At 34.4% G+C, this 21891-nt stretch overlaps 2 protein-coding genes across 4 annotated transcripts; one reads left to right on the plus strand and one right to left on the minus strand.

The window, feature by feature from the left end:
- The first annotated feature begins 415 nt into the window (after nucleotides 1-415).
- Nucleotides 416-20481, plus strand: Hmgcr (HMG Coenzyme A reductase). Of its 3 annotated transcripts, none has more exons than XM_064359561.1 (12): nucleotides 416-660; nucleotides 13826-14017; nucleotides 15984-16098; nucleotides 16385-16472; nucleotides 16522-16712; nucleotides 16766-16872; nucleotides 16946-17088; nucleotides 17317-17427; nucleotides 17481-18033; nucleotides 18087-18328; nucleotides 19362-19646; nucleotides 19699-20481. In XM_064359561.1, the coding sequence occupies exons 2-12, from the start codon at nucleotides 13850-13852 to the stop codon at nucleotides 20285-20287; spliced, it is 2592 nt and encodes an 863-aa protein (XP_064215631.1). In that variant the 5' UTR covers nucleotides 416-660; nucleotides 13826-13849; the 3' UTR covers nucleotides 20288-20481. The 3 variants fall into 3 exon arrangements, with proteins under 3 accessions (XP_064215631.1, XP_008193331.1, XP_973850.1); XM_008195109.3 differs by lacking the exon at nucleotides 416-660 and adding an exon at nucleotides 8245-8378; XM_968757.4 differs by lacking the exon at nucleotides 416-660 and adding an exon at nucleotides 12648-12802.
- Xpac (Xeroderma pigmentosum group A-like) lies at nucleotides 20469-21868 on the minus strand. Its single transcript, XM_968789.4, has 5 exons — nucleotides 21650-21868; nucleotides 21484-21592; nucleotides 21297-21424; nucleotides 21078-21240; nucleotides 20469-20771 (listed from the first exon to the last, which is right to left on the minus strand). The coding sequence occupies exons 1-5, from the start codon at nucleotides 21763-21765 to the stop codon at nucleotides 20499-20501; spliced, it is 789 nt and encodes a 262-aa protein (XP_973882.1). The 5' UTR covers nucleotides 21766-21868; the 3' UTR covers nucleotides 20469-20498.
- Between the last annotated feature and the right edge of the window lie 23 nt (nucleotides 21869-21891).

The following is a 21891-nucleotide window of genomic DNA, read 5'->3' on the forward strand; positions in this document are numbered from 1 at the left end:
ATATAAATTGTGATTACAAATGATTTTTCAGTAATAAAGTGATCAGAGCAATTCATTTGTTGTTATACAAGAATATATTATATATAATAAATAATATATAATATATAATATATAATATATAATATATAATATATAATATATAATATATAATATATAATATATAATATATAATATATAATATATAATATATATATAATATATATAATTTATGTGATAAACTCAAAAAAATTTAATGGTTATATTAATTTTTAATATTTTTTGTTTTTATAAAGTTACACGGCTCCCTCTCTTAAATGGTTGCCAAAGGTTTATTTTTTAGATAATCTAGAAATCTGTAACACTCAGTTGCTGTTCCAATATTACAACAATAGATGTCGCGATACTCAATTAGAAACAAGTATGTTGCTGGGCACTTGACTTTTGGTTCAGTTTTAGTGGTTTCAGTCGTTTAGTCATCAAATTTTGTTAAATGCATATTTATTTTGTAATTTTTTAAAGTGAATTATTTAATTTCACAATTTTTTAAATTTAATATCAACATTGATTTCATTCATAACTCATCTTTAATTGTTAATTTTGTTAAAAAGTTAGTGTCGGGGAAATACTAGAAATTTAAGGCGCCGTTGAATATTTGTTGCATGTCATTACACAAAAATACAGGTAAGTCGATGAGTTTTTTTATTTTTTAAAAGTTACATAATTTTAAGTCATAACAATAACTTAAAAGCTGAAACCGGTGACTAAAATTGTGCACTTCATACGAACACGTGTTATTGACGTCACATTTGTCCTTAATTTTGACATTTGAGGTTAAGTTCACTTCGAACATCAAATGTTTGTTTTCATTTACTCATAGTCTATTTTATAATCCTTCTTCGAATGCAGGAAGTCACTTCTGAGCTGTAGAATTTAAATAACCATACAATATAAGTCTGGGTTAAGCAGGTTATTTTTAAAAAACTCATCAGAATACTAAGAAAGTAGGCTTCCTGCTTTCAAATTCACCGGCTGTAGGTCTGAAAAATCGAATCTATTGCGAAATATGAATTTTATTTCACTTTCTTTATGAAGATTACATAATTTTGTGAATAAAGGCGACCCAGGACCGGGGTTATATAATTTTAATTGTCGACCGCATACTTGAACCTAAAATGGAAGCACAGACGAATCCTGTCCGAACAACAGACAGAACGCATTTTTATTTATTGCACCAAAACTGGTTACTGTTTTTGTACAAGAGACGAAATTTATACAAAATCAAATATCATATTATTTTTTATATAAAAATAATATAAATAAAAAATATTTAATATTATTATTTATTTAATATTATTTTTTATATAAAAATAATATAAGTAAAAAATAATATAAAAAATTATTATTTTTTATATTTTTTTTTGTGATTTTTTTCAATATCTCGGTACCTACCTATGCGGTGTTGTTTAAAAATTTCCTTTGAAAGTACCAAATTCTAACAGCTTTTCACTTGCTTAACGGCTATAAAAATGCCATTTCTGTGTCTGTTTTCATGTTAATTAAGTGTTTAACTTTTAAGTTAAACACTATCAAAGGAACCTACTGTGATTTTTTGTAAGAATAGTGAGTGAATAAATTTTCATAGATATTTACTTAGTTGCGTATTGATTGTTTTGTCTTTTTATTTTTATTTTACTGTGTAAGAGACTGCGGTTGGGCGCTTATTTGATTTGAGGAATCAGAATGTAAACACGCAATCCGGTTGTTTAAATAGTTGAACATAATTCTGTTGGCTTATTACGAGCTGGATCTTCGTATCGGCTGTTTAAATTGGTTAGCCGTTAGTGCATTACGTGGCAGGTCACTCACGATAATTATAAACTTGAACTAAAAACGTAAGAGGAAAGATTTCTTTTAATTACGTTATATCACTTTCATGACCTACTTGGAAGATTTATCTACAGAAAATAGCTGTAGGCGGATTAAAGGTTTTAAAGCGACTTAGTGCCTTTTTCACCGGATAGAGACAAGAAGATTCACTTAAAAAGAAAGACTATTTGCTTCGAATCATATTTGCTGTCACTTTCGTATGCTGAAAATGAAATTAAAAAGTGAAATCGTAACACTATCAGTGTCGTACCAGGGAAGAATATAAAAAAGGATATGAAATTTTTTTATGCAACGAATTTTGTTGAATAATTTTCGTTCCGGAAAATGTCGATTCAGTTTCCCAATAACGGACACGTGCATTTTATATAATGGCCACGAATTTAAGGATGGGCCTGTTACAACATCGCTTAATTCCGCAGTTTTATGTAATTGTTATTCCTTGTTCTCTGGTTTTGGCAGTTGATATTTTAATATCATATCTTACGTTCCTAGACCATGCTATGTAACTAGTGGAATAATTAGATAATCTGGCTATTAGTGCGGCCGGTAGGTTACGACTGTAAAACCCGGAAACAGCATAGATGACTGGTGTTACATCTCTAGATAACACACACATAATTTTTCTCAAATTTTATTATGGCGCGAAAGGAACACACTCCTGATTTACATACCAATCCGGGCATATAATTTTGAATGAATAGAATGACTAGTTATTGGTGGAGTAAAAAAGATCTGAATGTCGCTTTTAATGGACCGAGTTCAATGTCAAGACTGGAGCTTTCATTATCAGCTTATCATGATGAATGTTTCCGACAGCCGAAAATAATTTTGTCAAAACAATAATTATTAGTTTTTATATAATCAATTGTTACATCTGTCTCTATTACCACGCTTTGAAGCCCATTATAGGAAAACAGTGAATTACATAAAAACATTGCAATTCCTGGTACATAACTTGTGTCGAATGATACGTAACCGCAGATTAGAGTGAATAGAAAAATAAAACAATTTCAGTGATGTTATAACAAACTTATTGCGATTATTCAGATTAAAAACCATTTTCTGCATAAGCACTCATATGTTACATTAAACTGAGTTCGGTGGAAATTTTTGTCAGCCGCATTTTTTCACGCAGCGTAATACCCGGATATTATGGGATTAATGAAATAACATTACAGGAAACAAAATTTTTAACCCGTATTCGACAGTATCAATCAATAGGCGTCAGGTGTCGATGAAAAAGGTGGGAGGAGCACAAATTTACGCCGGGAAATGATTTAGCATTTTGTCCTGTAGGCAACATCATGCCTGGTTTTTGGAAAAGTAATAAATTTTAATAAGCGTAATCAGTAAAGCAGAGCTGGAAAACACAACTTTCTTTGATGATGAGGCTGTGTCTTAGTCATTGTAAGTGATCTAACTGAGAGACATGGGTTTTCCCAGCGTAATTTGTTTAATTTCCAAAACATTCTGCACAAAATAAACTAAACACGAAAAAGTTTAAAACGTTTCACATTTCCACATAATCTGTACTTTTATCGTTTTATTTTACTTAGAAACAGTGTTTCAATTTTGGGACTTGGCGGTGCATAAACTTATTTTTAAATTTGTTGTAACAACAAACTTCACTTTGAAAGTTGTGTTACAGCATGTGCGTTTGTGGATTTATAATTAGAAATGCCAATAGTCATCTCATAGTTTTGGTAGACAGTTCGGTAGACAGTAAATGCGCTTGACTTGCAACATAAATTAGTTTGCTTAGGCAATCAAAAATATGTGGAGTTATTCGGTGGTGTGACTGTCGAACCGAAAAAATATGGAAATGCAGTCAGACTCGGATTTCTCTTTCTCAAAAATTTCTTTGAGTTGTTTATTATTGGATGTTTCACAATGGACACAAATTTTAAATTCTTTAAAGCATTTACAAGATGTTACGTAATTATTTTGCTCACAGCCGATGCCAGTAATTTTTACGTGCTTGGTTTTGTTCGCAGTAATAGAGGTATCATTATTGGCAGGGTTTTAAATTAACGGTGATTCAATATAGTAGCATAATGTTAATACGGCTAGTAAACCACTGCTTTATAGCACAACATTTACGATATGATCCAATAAAATATCACGTACAACGCATTCATTATTTTATATGAAAAATAATTTTTGTGTCGAAATTGTCACAATTCCGCCATTTCCTGAACAAGCAAAAAATGTCGGTGGAAGTCAGTCGGATAATCGTGATATCTCAACTCACCCCAGCTCAAGTTATATAAATTAAGCCATGAAGGGTCAGTTTTGCTTTATTTCCGTCGGAAGCAAGCTCGACGATATCAAATGTAACTGATTTGACTTAATATGTTCGGATAACATTATTATCTGAAGTCGTTTCGGATTTCGAAGCTGGTCTAACGAGGATTTTATTCGGCCTAATTTACATTCTTCGTAAATTGTAATTAAATGCCCTAATTTTCTTCTTAAATTGGCTTGGTCAGCATTATAATTCAGCTTGGTTAGATTCTTTGCTGCATCATTAGAGAAATGACTAATTATTCTATGAATGAAATTACGTTATTGTAGTTATTTAACATTCATATCTCGTTCATTTCTGACAAGTTCACGACGACTGTTAAATTTGTTAACTGTGTGGACATCTGGTAACAGCAATATTAAGACGTTTTTCTTGCCAGAACAAATTCTTCCTGCGGAAATAGAAAATCGATTTTGTATCACTGTCAGTTAAACATGAAACATGAAAAAATATGTTTTGCAAAAACTTGCATGACACGCAAAAGTCTTTCAAAAGTATGTAAATTAACACAGCTAAATTTTTCTACAATAATCTTGGTGGGCAAAATATTAAAATGCGACTTGAGCAACAGTTTACGGCAGTAGCTCAAGGTAAAAAATTTAGCTAATCGGTGCGAGTTTCGGAATTCTCTCGTATTCTTTGCTTTTCCAACTGCTGTAGCAAAAAACTTGCACGTGTGTTATATCCAAACTAACACAGCGGGGGTGTGAATGCTGTAATGATTTTAGCCACAATGTACCAGAAGAGCGGCCGGAAGTTCCCAGTATGGCTCCTCTTATCGTAAACACAACGGCTACATTGATGAAGTACCGAACGAAGTACAGTTTCACATTTACAATTAGTTTTTGCTAGCAACAGAAATGCTACATTTATCACAATTCGTTAGACCGGGGAAACGAGTTATAAAGTATACGCGGTGCAATGAGGTCGCGGATATGCAAATTTGATAAGTGTGCAATAATTTGACTACCTCTCTGTATATGGCACTATCGATTTTACGTCGCTTTGAGTTATCCTCAACTTGACAAAATTCGTTCGTGTGAATTTTTGCATCGGTTATTCAGTAAGGAGTTCATTGTCATGGTTCCAAATCCCAAAACACAGTGTCAAATATTGTTTTAATCGCTTAAATAATTGATTACCTGTGAAGTCCAAAGCTCGATATTTTCGAAAAAAAACACTTTGGGGAAATCAAATAGAAGATATTAATATTAAGCATTCAATTCTAATGTGAATTATAAAATAAGAAACTCATGACTGTCTGTTACAAAGCAATAAAGGACAATCAGTAACGTACCTAGCAAAAGCACGAACCGGGTGTTATGTTGCGTAAAGATTTTTAAATTTCTCAATTTTATCCAGAGCTTTTGCTAGACTTTCATTTAAAAATTACAGGTGGGGACACTTTATCAATTTATTAATTTAACGAAACGAAAGTAATTAAAAAAGAAAGTAATCTTATTAAAAAAATGGAGCTATTAGCATGACTTTTAAAAATAACACCTTCTGAATGAGAGGCCTAAGAACACTTTTCCTTCTGGAAATAAAAAATGTTTTTTAAAAATCGGCTATTAGCAAGTTATCCCTTTGCTTCTAAAATTACCATTTCGCGGTAAATCATGAGTCTGCTTTGCGTTTTAATATAAAAGCAATTATTTAGCAAACTAAATTAAAATTTTAACACCTGGAACAGAAAGGTTTTTAAATTTAACTCTAATAACAAACTTAGCAACATGTACGGTTAGATAATAATAGTTCCCATTATAAGTGTGTTTTTGCATTTTACGTTTTTAAAACGTGTGAATTCTTGGTTAATTCGGATATTTGCAGAAACATTGTTTGCAATAATTGCAATTCCGAAGCCATTGTGACACTTGTACCTAATTAACACTGTTACCTATGTTACAAGAGTGATTGTATGTCAAGGGATTGGTCTAATGACAGTAAAATGCAGATGCGACAATCAAAAAATCGCTGCATTTGCTCTCGATTTTGTTCGTACATTTCCATCATCACCTTGGGGAGTTTTGTAATAATTTAATAACACGTGACGGTGCGAATTTTGTGAGATTATGCAATTAAAAAAAATACCTATTTCAAACCCAAACGACTGCATTGGGTTTTGGGTACAAAGAGATTTCGAATTTTCAGTGTAACATACATATATTTATATTCGCCGGGTCGGGTGTTTATGTGCTCTCAGAAATTTCTGAGATTCTGGCAACTAATAACTGTTTCCTTCTTTTCACATGAAGTTTAATTTATGCGTTCTAATCCAGGCATTTTGCGCTTTCGAGTTAGGTCTTTTGAATCCAATGTTGAGTTATTGCTTTTTAGTTGTTACACACATATTTATTATTATTTGTGGGTTCACATTAAACAGAAGCTTCATGTTTATTTTTAAACAACCTCATAAACTTGTAGTAAAATTAAGTCTAGGCACTTAAAAGCTCTCGAAGACACTTAAACTCTATATAGTAAATCGTAAATGTGTTATTTACTGACAAGATTTTGTGCTAAATTCTTCTCAACAGGCCATTTCTGACCATGAACATGAGCGTAATTGCTCTGATTTTACAAGATACTTACTCACAAGGCGAGTCATTAGTGCGGCGTCGGAGGATACTGACACCTATTTTGTTCTCAAATGTGAATCAACCAATATTTTTGTAAGGGCTTTAGGTGTTCACTTTTTACCTTTACGTGTTCAAATATTTAATTAAGTTATATTCCAAGTAATAGTGAGTTGTATTGAAAGATGTGCATATATACATGACAATAGATTTATGTTTAACACGGCATTTGTCATGTAAATACAAGGAATTCAGCTAATTTTGTTCTTGTGTATTTTTCTGCAATACGGAAACTGTGCGACCTTCAGAAAATAGAATAGTGGGTGGAATGTTAAGTTAGTCTTCATTTTGCATAAATGTGTCTTCATAGAGAAAGAAATGGTTGGGCATGGTCCGAATTTCGATGAGTAACCTGAAGAAATAACACTTGACAACCATATAGGTATTCGAAACGGCTGACGCACGAGTCCGAACAAAAATTCAAAATACGGTTATCGTCAAAGGAAACGAGGAAACCTCAACTATCTGTTTCAAGAGAAGGATTGTATTTGAAATGTGGTTAGTTTCGCAGATTGTTGGTTTGTTTTGATGCTGCGATTTGGTGATACATATGTATTACATGCTTAAATTACATGGCTTTGAGGGAAAACGCACCCAAAAAGGTGTTCAAAAACTGTATCAAATCTAAAAAAAAAAAATAGAAATAGGTCTTTTCTCAGTTGCGTTCCAAATTGTTGATAGTTATTTGATAACTTGACCTTTCTGAACTCTTAAATCATTCCGAAAAATTTGTTTGCTGTCATTAATTGTTGAATGAAGGAATTCCCCAGAGTCCTGGAATTCAATACAACTCGTGTACTATCAAGTGGACTAGAATTTCATATTTAAAAGAGTGATTTCTTTAATTAAAATGGAGCTAATAAGAATGTTTAATGAATCAATTAAAACAATCAAACCGACTGGTTTTACTCGGCTAATAAAGTTTAATAAGTATTATTACTATTTTATTCAATTTAAAATTTCTTTTTCTTTTTAATTTGATTAAACTGTTACAAGGTGCGTCCGGAGACAAAAGGTTTTCGGAGTTTAGTTCGAAAAAACGTTAAAAATATTAGACTCTGGAAATTGAAACCGTTTCAGTCTTCGTGCTTTTATAATTAGCCTTTCTAGAAATGTATGACGTATGAAATTACATTTTATGTTGATTTTGTTGATAATGTAAACTGTCATCATTTTTGTGGCTGACACTTCTTTAAGAAACGATTGTGAGGATTGCTGAAATAGGCAAATGAATAATTTGCTGTCTTAGAAACGCATCAAAACACGCGACAATTTATTTAGGCGCGCTTCTTGACTTGGTGCCCTGTGCATTTCAAACAGCATTAATTCTCTTTTAATTTTGATACATGTTTCACGAATCCTGAAGGATGGTGTTTATCCTGATACTTGCATTTCCGAATAAAGCCGAACAACTAAACGAGGTCCTTTACCAAAGCTATGCTTTGTGAAAGAGAGAATTGGATATCAGTCAGTCCTCACCTTCTCGGATGTGCTAGTGCCACCACTCTCGCTGTCAGTGAAAACTCGTGCTCCTCTTGGAAATTAAAGTGAATCGCAAACTTGTTGATTTCCAGGTAAATAAGTTATTACCAAAATTTTAGTTTGCATTCAACTATTTTTTTAAATTTATTTATACGAACTGAGTTCTTAAAAAAATCGAAAATTCTTTAATTACTTGGTGATTTATTGGAAGCAATTACTTTGTTAACGAGAAATCACCCGGGTCGTTAACAATAATATTTTAATCGATTTTAAACAGATGAAAGGATGAGCACAATTTAAGGAATTTCAAGTCGTCAATCGGAGATAATATTGAAATCCGAAAAACAAAAGACAAAAGATCGAGTTTTTAAATTAAAAATAACTTCACCAGCGCCTTTGTAATGGTGTTTTTTGTTTTAACAATTACTTATTTATTTAAAAAACAAACGCACGATAAGTTGTACTTTCTCAGCTCTAACAATTAACATTAATGCTAAAGTGATGAGTTGTCACAAACGAAACTGTCGAGTTTTTTGATTAATCCTTTCCCTAATTATATTCCTTTTTTAATTAAGAATTATATTATGTAGACGTCTGCAGTTGGTTTGTTGTAGTTTTACTAACAGACAAATTTTCACTTTTAATAATTTAATAGTCCAGTAGTTCTACGTTTTCATTTCTTTTAATTTAATAACCTACTTCTTTCAATGAAAAAACATAAATTGTCGCTCATTAGACATTTTTGTTTTGTTTTCCTTTTTCTTTTAATTACTTTGTCTGAAACTGGAACATGTTGCGAAGTTGACTCTCATTATGTACGAATTACAATTTAACGAAAACATCGATTTGGGTATTGAATTCTTTGGAAAAGCTTCTAGCTTACATGCTGGGGATCATGAAGGCTTTTTCATACCTAATGTGTATTTACATGAGACCTTTAGCGTGTTGCGGAGTTTAGTAAATATTATGAAATGCTATTAAGTAAAGTTAAGAATAAAAGGAACTGCAGAAGGTTAAAAATTGAAAGTTTGAATGGCTGGTTCCTTGTCACCGCGTGCGTTATTTTATTTACGTTAGTACGTGCAGAGATACTTTTTTGTATACTTTGACACTCGTACACGTATTTACATTTAAAATGTACACTTACAACTTGTAGATAATTATATTTTTCAGTTTACAAGATTCCTACAAATAATACATTATTTACACATTATCATGCAAGGAGTCACAATTTTTGTTGCACCGCATTACACCATTCTTACGTTAGCTAATTACAAAGCACTGATTTATAAATATTTAATTAAGTAAAGGTCCTCATTCTTAGCAATTCAAGCGACATAAATTGATTGAAACTCTGGTGCGATTAACAAGAATTTTAAAAATTCTCAGTCTGGGAGAATTGTGTAAAGCGACTAAATCATAAATAAAACTCTAAAATTAACGAAGGCCGAAAAGTTGTTAGCGGAATGGGCTTTTACGATAACTCTTCTCAAATATAAACTATTTACAATAAATCAAATCAGAATTGATTTGGAGCACACACAAGGTTATTTTAAAATTTTGTAACTTGCAATTCTTGAATTAAATCAATTTTCTCGGAAGTGGAAATCGGCAAAACAGACATAGTTGTTTATTATTAATCAAATCCTGCAATGGTCTTTAACGCACCAACTGTATTTGGATTACAGTGTTTGTCTGTTGGGATTTTGTTATTTGTTATCATGATTTCCACGAAACGGTTTTTCTCTGTAAAAATAGTTTCCAGTGGGAACCGTTCTATTTTTTCCAGAGCCTATTTGTTTACTGGTCTGTTTTTTATTTTAATTCATCCGCGCCATGAAACACTTTCGCAATACACCATCATTTACAACGTTAATTCCAGTTTGGAACGTAGAAACTACCGAAATTCTTGTTGCATTCACGCAAGCTAATCGAAAAATGAAAATGAGGCAGATTTTTGGGCTATATTAAGATTTCCTCTGACAGACTAATTAAGTGGAAAGCTAACCCTTCGCTCTGTTTAAAAATTCCTGTGCAGTTTGAAATTCCGTCGAGTAATTAAATGTTTGTGCAGTTTCTAGTTACATATACGAAGATCGCTAAATTTTAATATAACGTCGTGGATCTGCTGCGAAGCAGTTGTGTTATTAAATTGGTCTTTGACCCCGAAATCGAAAATGCAATATTGTTATTTATTAGCCATCACAAATCCGTTTCCATGATGTTTCCATTAATTGTGGTAATCCTATTAGACGGATGCGCCTCTGGCTGCCTATGAAACTAGCCAAATAATATTATTTCGCCGCTTTTAATTAACATTTTCATGTTCGACAAGAATTTTATTTTTTATTCTTCACACGATAATTTCGAAAGATATTCATAATTGTGTAAGACACATCGGCTGTTTGCATCCATTTTAAGGAGCGTCGATATGTTATTTGCGGTTTATAGCACTAGCTGATAAAAATATAGGAGTTACGTCCCGTTTGTCACTGTTCTGGAAAATTTACTGTAATGACAAAACTAGGGCATAAATACGGGTGTAGGTACGTCTAGTTGCGATTTATATTGTAAATCTTATTTTAGGACGTCCACATAAACACGTCCCAGAAACATTTGGATTAATAAATTTCTTTAACGAAATGTAGGAATTTAGAGACGAAAGAATACAGCTCATTCCAAACGTGATGTTATTTTTTATCATTTTACTTCTGAAACGACAATGATAAATCTCGGTGGAGTTTAACTTTCATTTTCTTAATCTGGATTTTCCCCGCAGTCGAAATAACAATTTTACATTTGTGCACAACTGTGCTGCTGAAAAATTGTTATCGCCGAAGACTGGAAAAGAGCTGGTTTTGTTGTAGAAGCTCGGCGATAGAAAACTCGCGAATGAAAGTTTTCGGTTTCCCTTTCAACACAATAATGTTCTTGAACGCAACGACGTTATTTTTTAAATATTGTTCTTATTCATCAGCATTCGAAAGTTTTATTTTTATTTACGCGGCCATCCGTTGAGTATTTTTCACTTTCGGTTGAAGTTTTATTTCTCTTCTACTAGAGATTCCAGTTAATAAATGTTTTCGGATTGCATGATGTTTGTTATTGATCATAATTTTTATCATTATGATAATTCGTGATTAATAAAAGTGTTAGTCGGGGCACTGGCCGCTGAGAGAAAGTAGCCAACCTTGACTGATATTCCACTATTGCGCTATAAGTTGGGGTCCCATATACATCAGGACTCCCCAGGATGCTCACTTTGTCAACATTAGTAACAAAGACATTGAAAATTATGCAACCAATTGGCGTTTGTTTCCAGCGTTTCAAGTATTATTAGAGATAATTCATTTCGCAAATATTACAAAAGAAAACCTCGTTTGGCGACTGTACTCCTTTAAAATCCTTCAGCAGGATTGTACAGAGAGATCCACCAAAAGTCGGTCTTGTATCGACTTCTACACTCCAAAAGGTGGATTTCAACATTTTGACATTGACACTGGCATCATATTCAGCCGCTTAATATCACGTCAATTAATAATGTGCTTAATTTTATTGTTAAATATGTTTTGAGGTTGGAGATTGTTGCCGTTTCTTCTATTATTTTTATCAAAGTCACTGACAACATGATTGCATTATGCATTTTCTATGTCGTCAAGGTCGAAGCCCAGATTTACGTGAATCTTGTTTGGCAATACGTTTTGTAATATCTTTTATTTATGATACAGATTTTTCAGTTTCGTTTCCAATTCACGCTCACTTTAAGACGACAGTTTTAAAACTTTAAATTTCAGTTTTGTTCGCTTGAATGATCATGGACTTTTATCCCGCGACTTAATCACCGGAATGAGTATAAGGTGATGTGTCTGATGTTCTTATCTGTAATCCTGTATTTCCATTTTAATATTGGTATTATACCTTCAATGTTTTAATCAATCTTGAAACGCTTTCAAGAATTATTTACCAAAGCTTTTTGCGATTTTTTGGTTTTGTACGTTAGTGTGTTCAGTGGAAAATTTTAATGTGAATAATCCATTACTTTAATTATGATTTGTCTTTTTCATTCAACTTTTACTCGAAAGTGAGTGCAGAAAATTAATAATAAGTAATGATTTATTTGATATTTACTAGTCTCTAAAATTGCAACAACCTTTGTGGTTTATAGGATATATAATTAGCTTGTAGTTCATTTCCAATTTGAGTTTGGCGTCGAAATTATCTGCTTATTGTAACATAAAAAGCACATTCTTTCTGGTTTTAAGCTGAACGTGAACAGGTCGGGGTCATTTTAATATTTTAGAGCGGATAAGTTATCTATGCTGTTAAATAACAGTGTTAATCTGAGTTATTAGAGATAGATAAGTGTGATGCAAGTCTAAAATGACAAAATGAATTTGAATAACGGTCCACGTAGTGATCGCAAGAATGTGGTTAACTGTATGTGCTTAATTTTGAATCAAGTGAAAATTATTGAAACGTTGGTCGCTAGCAGTTTCATTTGTGGAGTAATTTGTTCGTGAGTAACACAAAGGAACACGACAGACATTTGTATTTTCTAGGAGCCGGGTTGAAATATTTTCTCGCGTCAAAAATGCGATATTTGACGTTTTATTTAATAATATCGCATAATACAGTGTCGCTGAACGCTGCTGCTGTAGTCATTAAAAAAGATAATTGTGTTTTTACGATGTTAAAATTGTGTCAGGCACGTATGGAGTTTGACTCTATAGAAAGGCTCTGCGCCAATTTGTAGCTATTGATTTTGACATCAGCTAATGGAATCTACTTCTCTAAAGATCAATTAATTTATGAACATATTTTGTTGTTGTAATCTATTGACATTCATTAATTACCGACTCAATTTATCAACACTCGGCCCTTTGTGCATAATGAAATTAATTTAATGAAATCTCGTCTTATTTCGGGCTCAATCAATAGAAAAACCGTCTCAATGTCAAATGCCTTACTATGTTTCGGCAATTTGACATTTACCTCTATATGTTTCATAATTCGTTCTCATTACCTACATCATAATTTGGGATTTTTTCACTGTCAATTTCGTATTGCACAAATGCTTGCAACACTTTTATAACGTCTGTCAAGGTCTCTCTTCTCGGCAGCTCCGAGGTATTAAAATTTCGCACTTGGTCTCACAAGTGCCTGAATTTTTCCTTTCCAGCGTTCATGTTGTGTCTGCTTTGCTTCTTTTTATGCGTATTTAAAACTTCATATTATTTTTAATCGCTTGGAATGTCTCCATGCGAATTTTCGCCGAGTTCAACCCGATTGAATAAGATGCAAAAAGAAATAATAAAAATTCAATACGAAGAGCGGAATTCCCGATTCCATATTTGTTTCCGGTGTCAGTTTTGATGGTCGATCGTGAGATAAAGTAATCGCTCGCAAGCATTTTAGATAGAATTTGCGTTTCAGCGGGATTTATAAGCAAGCCCTTAAAAGCTTTCGGAATTGTTTTATGGAAACATTTTTATTGCTTTAAAATATGCCCCTTTAATATGTATTTTTCCTCGTGTTCCAGGAGACGGTTCAGGACTGTTAAACGATGACGACACGATTATTTCGCGCGCATGGGGAATTCTGTGCCACACATCCCTGGGAAGTTATTGTAGCCACACTTACCCTTGCAGCATGCATGTTGACAGTGGATCAACAACATCCGGCACCACCCCCGAAGCCCACCCTCAGATACTGCGCGGAGTGTCTGCAAGAGGTAGACGCAGCATTTTTTCCAGCGCCGAATTTAATCGGTTTCTAGTTACGATATCTGACCTCGCTTAAAACTCTAAACATTTTATCGATTCAATGCAGATGGAAATCACGATCTGTGTTTAATGAAATATCAACCGGGACTCTAATGCATTTGCCCATCATTTCTTCAGCCGATAACACATCGAACTAGACACAACAAAGATAATGTTACCTACAACTGCATATATTAATTTAATTTCACACCGTTTATGCAAATTTGATTCAAATTACAAAATAGATTGCAAATAATCTTAAAAATTCAGTTGCACGTGCTTTAGTAGCGTCTACAACATATTCGAGGATTTTTTCATCACATGGACAGTTGTAATTGTTGCTTCGAAAATTAAAAAAAAAAAAAGAATATGGGGAAACACTCATAAAACTAATTACAATGAAGCAGGATTTTCTTCAAGGACTCATGGCTATTTTACAAAAAGTAATTAAAAATAAGAAACCATAATCATGCTGGGTACGAAAAGATCATAGTCATGACCCCAGTGAGTGTATGTGGGTATATATTTAGTAATACGGGAAGTGTTCATTTTACACCCTGCAACAAGGTTACAGATGCGCATTTTTCTTTCAATCTGCAATGCAATAATGCAATTATTATGAAGTGTGCGGTAATTATTATTAAATAAGGTAAACCAGGTTCTGTTGAAATACGCGAAGTAACTGCGAGTTCTCGCACGCTGTTTGAACTTTTTCACCCTTAATAATTTGGCTTGTCGCTAATAATGCTGATTTACACCATTCAACAAATGTCGAAATCTGAAAAGTTTTGATTTTGTGGATGATAGTCCGAGAAAACTTGAATCCTGTCCTTTTTGGATAAACCGAAGCATAGTGCTTTGGTGTTGTGGTCGAGGAATCAAGTTCTGTGGGTGTGTTAACTCTAAGTCGTTAAATCCATCACGTCTATTCTAGAATTATTTTCTTTTATGTTATAAACTTACTTTCACTGCCAATGTCAACAAACGACGATCAACAACTTCTATTTACGTCTCGACATTTTATATTACTATCTCTGATGGAGAGGACTGTGCTAAATATTTTATAACGTTAACATCTGCATAACTAGTCGAAAGGGAAAGCTCCAATTTACATTTTTACACCAGAGATGAAGTAACTCTCTATTATTGTTTTTCGACGCACGTTAACATTGAATATTAAGCAGAAACAATACCAGTTAATAAGCCCGAAATGAAGTGGCCACGATTTTAAAACATCGCAAACGGTCTTATTGCCCCATTCGGTTGTGCCGCAACTGTTTGCACGACACGTTACGTTTAATTAGATCTTTTCGAACTACCACACCGGCAAATTTCTATAAACTTTCAACAACAATATTAACAATTTTTCTCGGGTGGGCGAATATAGATGTTGCTTTTTTTAATTAATTTATTAATTTCTTTTATACGTGTTTTCACTAAAGTGCATTATTTTAACCCATATCTGAACCAAAAGGAGTGGCTCTACTAAAATTAATTAGAACTAATTAGCGGCCCTGAACCTCTCAACTGGCTCGAAACATACTTATAAGAAATAGGATTCAATGAAAGTTAAGAGTGCCTGTCGATGTTTTTAAGATCTGCTTGGTATTTTAAAGGCTTTAGGTTTACCAAAAAATTTTGGTACAGCATTTTTTAATAGACAATTGTCTCAAAATAACGTAAAAGTTTCTAATTAAATTTCTGTTAATTGCTTTGAATCACCAGAAAATTATCTCTGATAGAAAGTACATTTGCACACAAGTTGAAATTTTATTATTGGCTTTTTATATCGAGTTTCCCAATCAACAAAGGACTATATCAAAAGAATGTTTTTGAATTTGAATGTTGAACAGGTGTTTAAAATATTAATTACTGACTAACCAATTGATTTTAAATAATGAAATATTAAAATTCTAATTGTGTCCATTTTTATAGGCTGAATATAATGCGGCTGACCTGATTGTGATGACATTAATACGCTGCTTGGCCGTCCTGTACTGTTATTACCAGTTTTGTAATTTGGAAAAATTAGGATCGAAATATATTTTGGGTGAGTATTATTATTTCCTTTCCATTACAAAACAGTGGCGGTTACAACTATTCAAATCAGCCGAATCGACCTCTTTAATATTGCAATGGCAAACGGTATCACCTCCTGCTTATTAAAGCATAACATTAGAATAAAATAACGGCGAAAGTGAAGTGAAAATGATTCAAGGTTAAAGAATGTTAAGAGACATGGAGAAAGTATTGTTCGTCTCCGCTGCACAAAAAAACCGAAAATTTGAATCAATGTGTGAGTCAAAATTAAGTGGAAGTAATTGTATTATTTTTAGGAATAGCCGGTTTATTCACCGTTTTTTCGAGTTTCGTTTTTACATCGACTGTCCTGAATCTGTTGTGGATCGATGTATCAGATTTGAAGTCTGTATGTTACTGAAATCGAAGCTCGAATTATAAAATTATGTTCTAGGGATGCACTGTTTTTCTTTCTCCTGCTGATCGATTTATCGAAAGCGGCGATGTTGGCTCAGTCAGCTTTAAGCGCTTCTAATCAGGAAGAAGTTAAAAGCAACATTGCACGAGGGATGGCCGTTTTGGGACCAACAATTACTTTAGATACAATCGTGGAAACTCTAGTCATTGGCGTCGGGACCCTGTCAGGTAGGATTGAATTTATCTCAGCGACAATTGCGTGATTTTTGTGATTATTTTAGGTGTTCATCGCCTTGAAATGCTTTCATATTTCGCATGCCTTTCAGTTTTAGTTAATTATATAGTTTTTATGACATTTTATCCGGCCTGCTTATCATTAATATTAGAGGTAATTAATCCACTTTTACTTACGCGTGGTGCGCAAGTCTAGTGCTTGACCGTACTCAACTTATGATTTGCAGTTGTCGCGAACAACAAATATTTATGGTAATAAGCAGTCGCTAATCGCGCGGGCCCTAAAGGAGGAAGATCACAAATCAAACCCTGTGGTCCAGAGGGTTAAATTGATAATGTCAGCAGGGCTGATGCTAGTACATGCTCGCAGGTAAATGCAAATTCCGGTTGTTTGTAAAATATGAATGAAGTTCCCGAAAGAATGGGTCTTTTTTAAGAAGCATTTAAATATTCACAAAGCCACTTAACCTTTTTTTGCTATTTTTAAACCATTATGTTGTAAGATTTGTAAAAAGATTATCGATGGGTATAGTAGAGGAAATATTTTACGAGTCAGTTTAAACCGATGCAGTGGTGGTTTTACAAGTGCATGTTTTAGTCGGTGGCCCTTTAAAGAGGATGACGTGGAAAATATTAGACCTCTAGTCGTCGAGCAACACATGACTTTAAATCGCACGGAGGACACAACCTTGCATGAATATATTATGAAGTAAGTAACGGTGCGACCCAAAATTTAAAGAGCTCCTCACACGTATCTTCCAGATGGGTCACTGTTAGTGCCGACCACATTGTCATTCTCATCCTCCTTCTGGCCCTAGTAGTGAAATTCGTATTTTTCGAAAATAAGGAAGAACTGGCCGAGCAACTCCGCGCTCACATATCCACGGAGAGTGTCGATCCCGGAAAAAAGGACAATCGATTTAAAATGCCCTTGATCAAAACCCAGTCCTTCTTCCTAACTAACAATACTAAAGAAGACTCGGCCTGCGAAGACAAAGAAGTACAAACAGACATTGGACGCTTAGAGTCCGAATTCGAGAAACTACCAGCGGGAAACGACGTGTCCGTGAAAACATGCCGCAGCCTGGAGGAATGTTTGAAAATATACAACGATTCGAATTTAGGCGGAGCGGCATTGAGCGATGATGAAGTTATTTTACTCGTTAAAAACAAACACATCCCTGCCTACCAAATAGAGAAGGCTGTCGATGATCCCGAACGCGGAGTGGGAATACGGAGAAAAATTTTGGCTCGTGAGGGAAATTTTTCCGAGGCTCTCACAGATTTGCCGTTCAGGAATTACGATTACGCCAAAGTATGGCTTCTGCATATAAATACTCCACATATAATTGATTAATTCTTTCTTAGGTAATGGGCGCGTGTTGTGAAAACGTTATCGGCTACATGCCGGTGCCGGTTGGTTACGCGGGCCCTCTGAATCTGGACGGGCGACATGTTTACGTGCCCATGGCCACCACCGAGGGGTGTTTGGTCGCAAGTACAAATAGGGGCTGTCGGGCGCTTTTGGACTGTGGGGTCACCAGCAGGGTTGTAAGCGATGGCATGACTCGAGGGCCAGTCGTGCGGTTTCCCTCTATAACGAAAGCCAGGTAATACTTTTTACTAATTATGGAATAATCTTATTAAAACTGACAATATTTCGTTTTGGCAGAAATGATCGAACAGATTTTTTTTATGGATACGCTTTTTTATTTTTCAAACATAAGCAAAAACATGTAGACAGTCACAACATACTTCAAACTGTCTAATATCATTTACGTATTTTGTTTTAATTTTATGCTTGTAGTTTTAATTAACTTTTTTAATTAGTATTTCTTTAATACACTATTATATTAGTCTCTTACAGTTCATCAATCCCATTTTTATACACATAGTAATAACTAATTAGTATTTAGTATTTAAATTAAGCAAGTGCAACAGCTTTTTTTAAATTAACGTTCAAAACACAAAAAATATCATAACTTTATGATGATTTTAGCAGCAATGTACAGTTGAATCCCTTTAATCCGAACATATCCCGAAGAATAAATACGTGGAATCCAAGTGCGAACACTGATAAAAGTTATTATTATTATTTATATGAATTTAAAATGTACTCATTCTGTATATTTTATTAATTATTACATTGGTTTTAATAAAACTAAATGTTTCAGTTGCCTATTTATTAATTCATTGTTGAACTGTATATGATTTTGAAAAAAATCATTCGAGAAGACAACAATATTTTTTTAGTTTTCAGTCGCTATAACTCAAACTCCAACAAACAAGAATTTACTGTAAAATTCTCGCTGCTGTTGCAGTTACTTAACCTTTGCTTACAACCTGCGATATCATTCATGCCATGACTATTATATGTGGACAGCATAATATCGCAATTTTCGCTTTTTTCATCGGTAAATTACCGCATAATGTTGCACAATCATTTTTCAGGCGAGGCGTGTAACTTTTATTACTTCAAAAGACATTTTCTGTCGTGATTTACCTGTTAATTATAGTGTCTCTAGTGTTATCAAGCCACGTGCATTTGTATTAGGTTGTTCCATTATAACTCCAAACGAAACAAAAGTGGTTTCGGATTTTTTAAATTAATTTTATAGTTTAATTAGATCGATCTTGTTGCAGCGAAGCTATGTCTTGGATGAAATGCTCACAAAACTTCGAAGCCATGAAGCAACAATTTGACTCAAGTAGCAGATTTGCAAGACTGTCAAAATTGTTAATCAAAATCGCAGGTCGGCACTTGTTCGTCCGCTTTGAAGCAAAGACGGGAGATGCGATGGGGATGAACATGGTATCGAAAGGAACCGAAATGTCCCTGAAGTATGTCCAGAAACAGTTCCCCGAAATGGAAATTCTCAGTCTTAGTGGTAATTTCTGCACGGACAAGAAGCCGGCAGCCGTCAATTGGTACTAAACCACGCGAGGTAAATGGCTTGAATTAATGGCAACGTGTTTACAGGATCGAAGGCAGAGGCAAGTCTGTCGTCTGCGAGGCGATCATTCCGTCTGAGATTGTGAAAAAAGTATTAAAGACAAGCACACCCGCCCTTGTCGACGTGAACAACTCGAAAAATATGATCGGCTCGGCGGTCGCTGGCAGCATAGGTGGGTTTAACGCTCACGCCGCTAATATAGTGACTGCGATATACATAGCGACCGGTCAAGATCCCGCACAAAACATCGGCAGCAGTAACTGCATGACTTTAATGGAACCGTGGGGAGAAACGGGCGAAGACTTGTACGTGTCCTGCACAATGCCATCCATAGAAATTGGGACTGTTGGCGGCGGCACTGTTCTCCCCGCACAGTCCTCCTGCTTAGAGATGTTACGAGTCAAGGGCTCGCACCCAGACTGTCCCGGGGAGAACGCAAGCCAGCTCGCACGGATTGTCTGTGGCACCGTGCTAGCCGGAGAGCTGTCTCTCATGGCTGCACTCACAGCGGGTCATTTAGTCAGAAGTCACCTTAGACATAATAGGTCCACAACCACAATACCTGAAGAATTTAGTCAGAATAGGTATCACATTCCTCCTTGTAAAGATATCTAATTTAAAGTGATGCTAGCTTAAGTGTACACATTTTTGTACTTACGTTTAGTTATTTAATAATATTTGTAAGAACGCTAGGTTTGCACACGCAGGATCCTCAGGTTGAGCGTATTTATTATACTTGACTTTTCTTTCTTACAGAAACCTATTTTAAAGTTGATGTAATTATTGTAAATACATATTTTATAAGTGAATTTTTTTATTAAAATCATTACATTTTTTCAAAAGTTTCTACATATGAACACGTTAAACAACTACGACTGTAGGTATCTTCCTCCTCATTGTACGTTTCAGGACCAAACTCATGGACGTGGGCAGCAGCTGATGTCCTGTCGTATAAACTGCTCCTCATTGACATTCGCAATTCTTTCAGTTCCTTCTGATAGCGTTTTGCTTTCAAAATAACACGTTTATCTTCACGTCGCAGACGCTCCTCTTCCATTGCCTCCTTGCTGCCCCAAATTTCCAGTGCCCGCTCTTCCACCTGTCAGCAATAATTTAAATAAAACATTTTCAATACAAAAAAGTAAACAGAAAGTGTGGTTCCCTTAAAAAAAACTCGGATGGATGGAAATCTTTGTTTATAAAAGCTGCATTAATTTAATCCGCAATTAAATGTCTGATTAACTGACCACGTGTCCAAATTAAGGCAATCTGGTTGGTCCATTGGCGTTGTCAACTTTTAACAACGAATTAAATTTTAACAGAGCTTTCTTTAGCAAACACTGGATATTCGTATAAAGACAAAATTGTGACTGTTTGCTCTCAGATATATAAGAAAAATGCGCACCTGGAGCTGGAGATACAGTTTCATTTCGCCCCATCGAACATGGTGCGGATTCTTCTTGGTGATAAATTTGAGAGGAGGTTCCCGCTTTTCCAGATCAATGTCCTTTAACAAATATGTTTTCAAGGCTTCGGTTTTCGTAATGAGTTTGTGCTCCTCTGGATCTCTACAATAGTTGATATTAGAAAAAATGGCAAATTGCCGCAGGTGTGAAAAGCATACTTGCAAGAATCACAACACTTATAAAGAAAATTGTCGAAAAGCCACGATGTTGCAATTGGCTTCTGGCATTTTACGCAATTAGGTCTATCGTCTTCCACAACCGGGGGTTCAGCTGTAGCCTCCGAATCCTAACAAGAATTTATAGGTCTTTGATATGGAAACTATAATTATAATTTAGTGGTCTTACAGTGGGTAGATCTTTTTCGGGTTCTTCTTCTAATAAAAATCCACCTCCTGTATCTTTATATCGAGTAGAGCCAATTTTGATTGTAGTTTTATCGATGGAGACTGCAGTACTAAAGAAAAAATATATTCTTTTGTATTTTTTATTGGTTGGAATCTTAAAAACTAACCTTTTTGCGTTAGGGTGAGATACCAACTTAGCTTGTCTGATTGCTAATGCCTTTTGGCGGTTTCGCTCAATTCGGCTTTGAGATGATTCTGATAAATTTTCATTACTTTCAATCATTGTTTTTTATTATATATGTATTTGTTGTTTTAGCCGCCAATTAAATTTTTCTTGGCACTTCTTCGTTCTTCCCCACCACACACAGACAAGAGCTACCAGTGCTACCACGCAAGCGTAGCAAATATT

Source organism: Tribolium castaneum, chromosome 10 (genome assembly GCF_031307605.1).
Source record: "Tribolium castaneum strain GA2 chromosome 10, icTriCast1.1, whole genome shotgun sequence".
Taxonomy (NCBI): domain Eukaryota; kingdom Metazoa; phylum Arthropoda; class Insecta; order Coleoptera; family Tenebrionidae; genus Tribolium; species Tribolium castaneum.

Excerpts from the sequence above, each read along its gene's own strand:
- Hmgcr (XM_064359561.1), top strand. The coding sequence starts at position 13,850 with ATGACGACACGATTATTTCGCGCGCATGGGGAATTCTGTGCCACACAT. Across the intron at positions 17,428-17,480 it reads TTGCATGAATATATTATGAA|ATGGGTCACTGTTAGTGCCG; the intron begins GTAAGTAACGGT and ends CGTATCTTCCAG. Across the intron at positions 18,329-19,361 it reads CCCTCTATAACGAAAGCCAG|CGAAGCTATGTCTTGGATGA; the intron begins GTAATACTTTTT and ends ATCTTGTTGCAG.
- Xpac (XM_968789.4), bottom strand. The coding sequence starts at position 21,765 with ATGATTGAAAGTAATGAAAATTTATCAGAATCATCTCAAAGCCGAATT. Across the intron at positions 21,241-21,296 it reads AAGTGTTGTGATTCTTGCAA|AGATCCAGAGGAGCACAAAC; the intron begins GTATGCTTTTCA and ends CAACTATTGTAG. Across the intron at positions 20,772-21,077 it reads AACTGTATCTCCAGCTCCAG|GTGGAAGAGCGGGCACTGGA; the intron begins GTGCGCATTTTT and ends TATTGCTGACAG.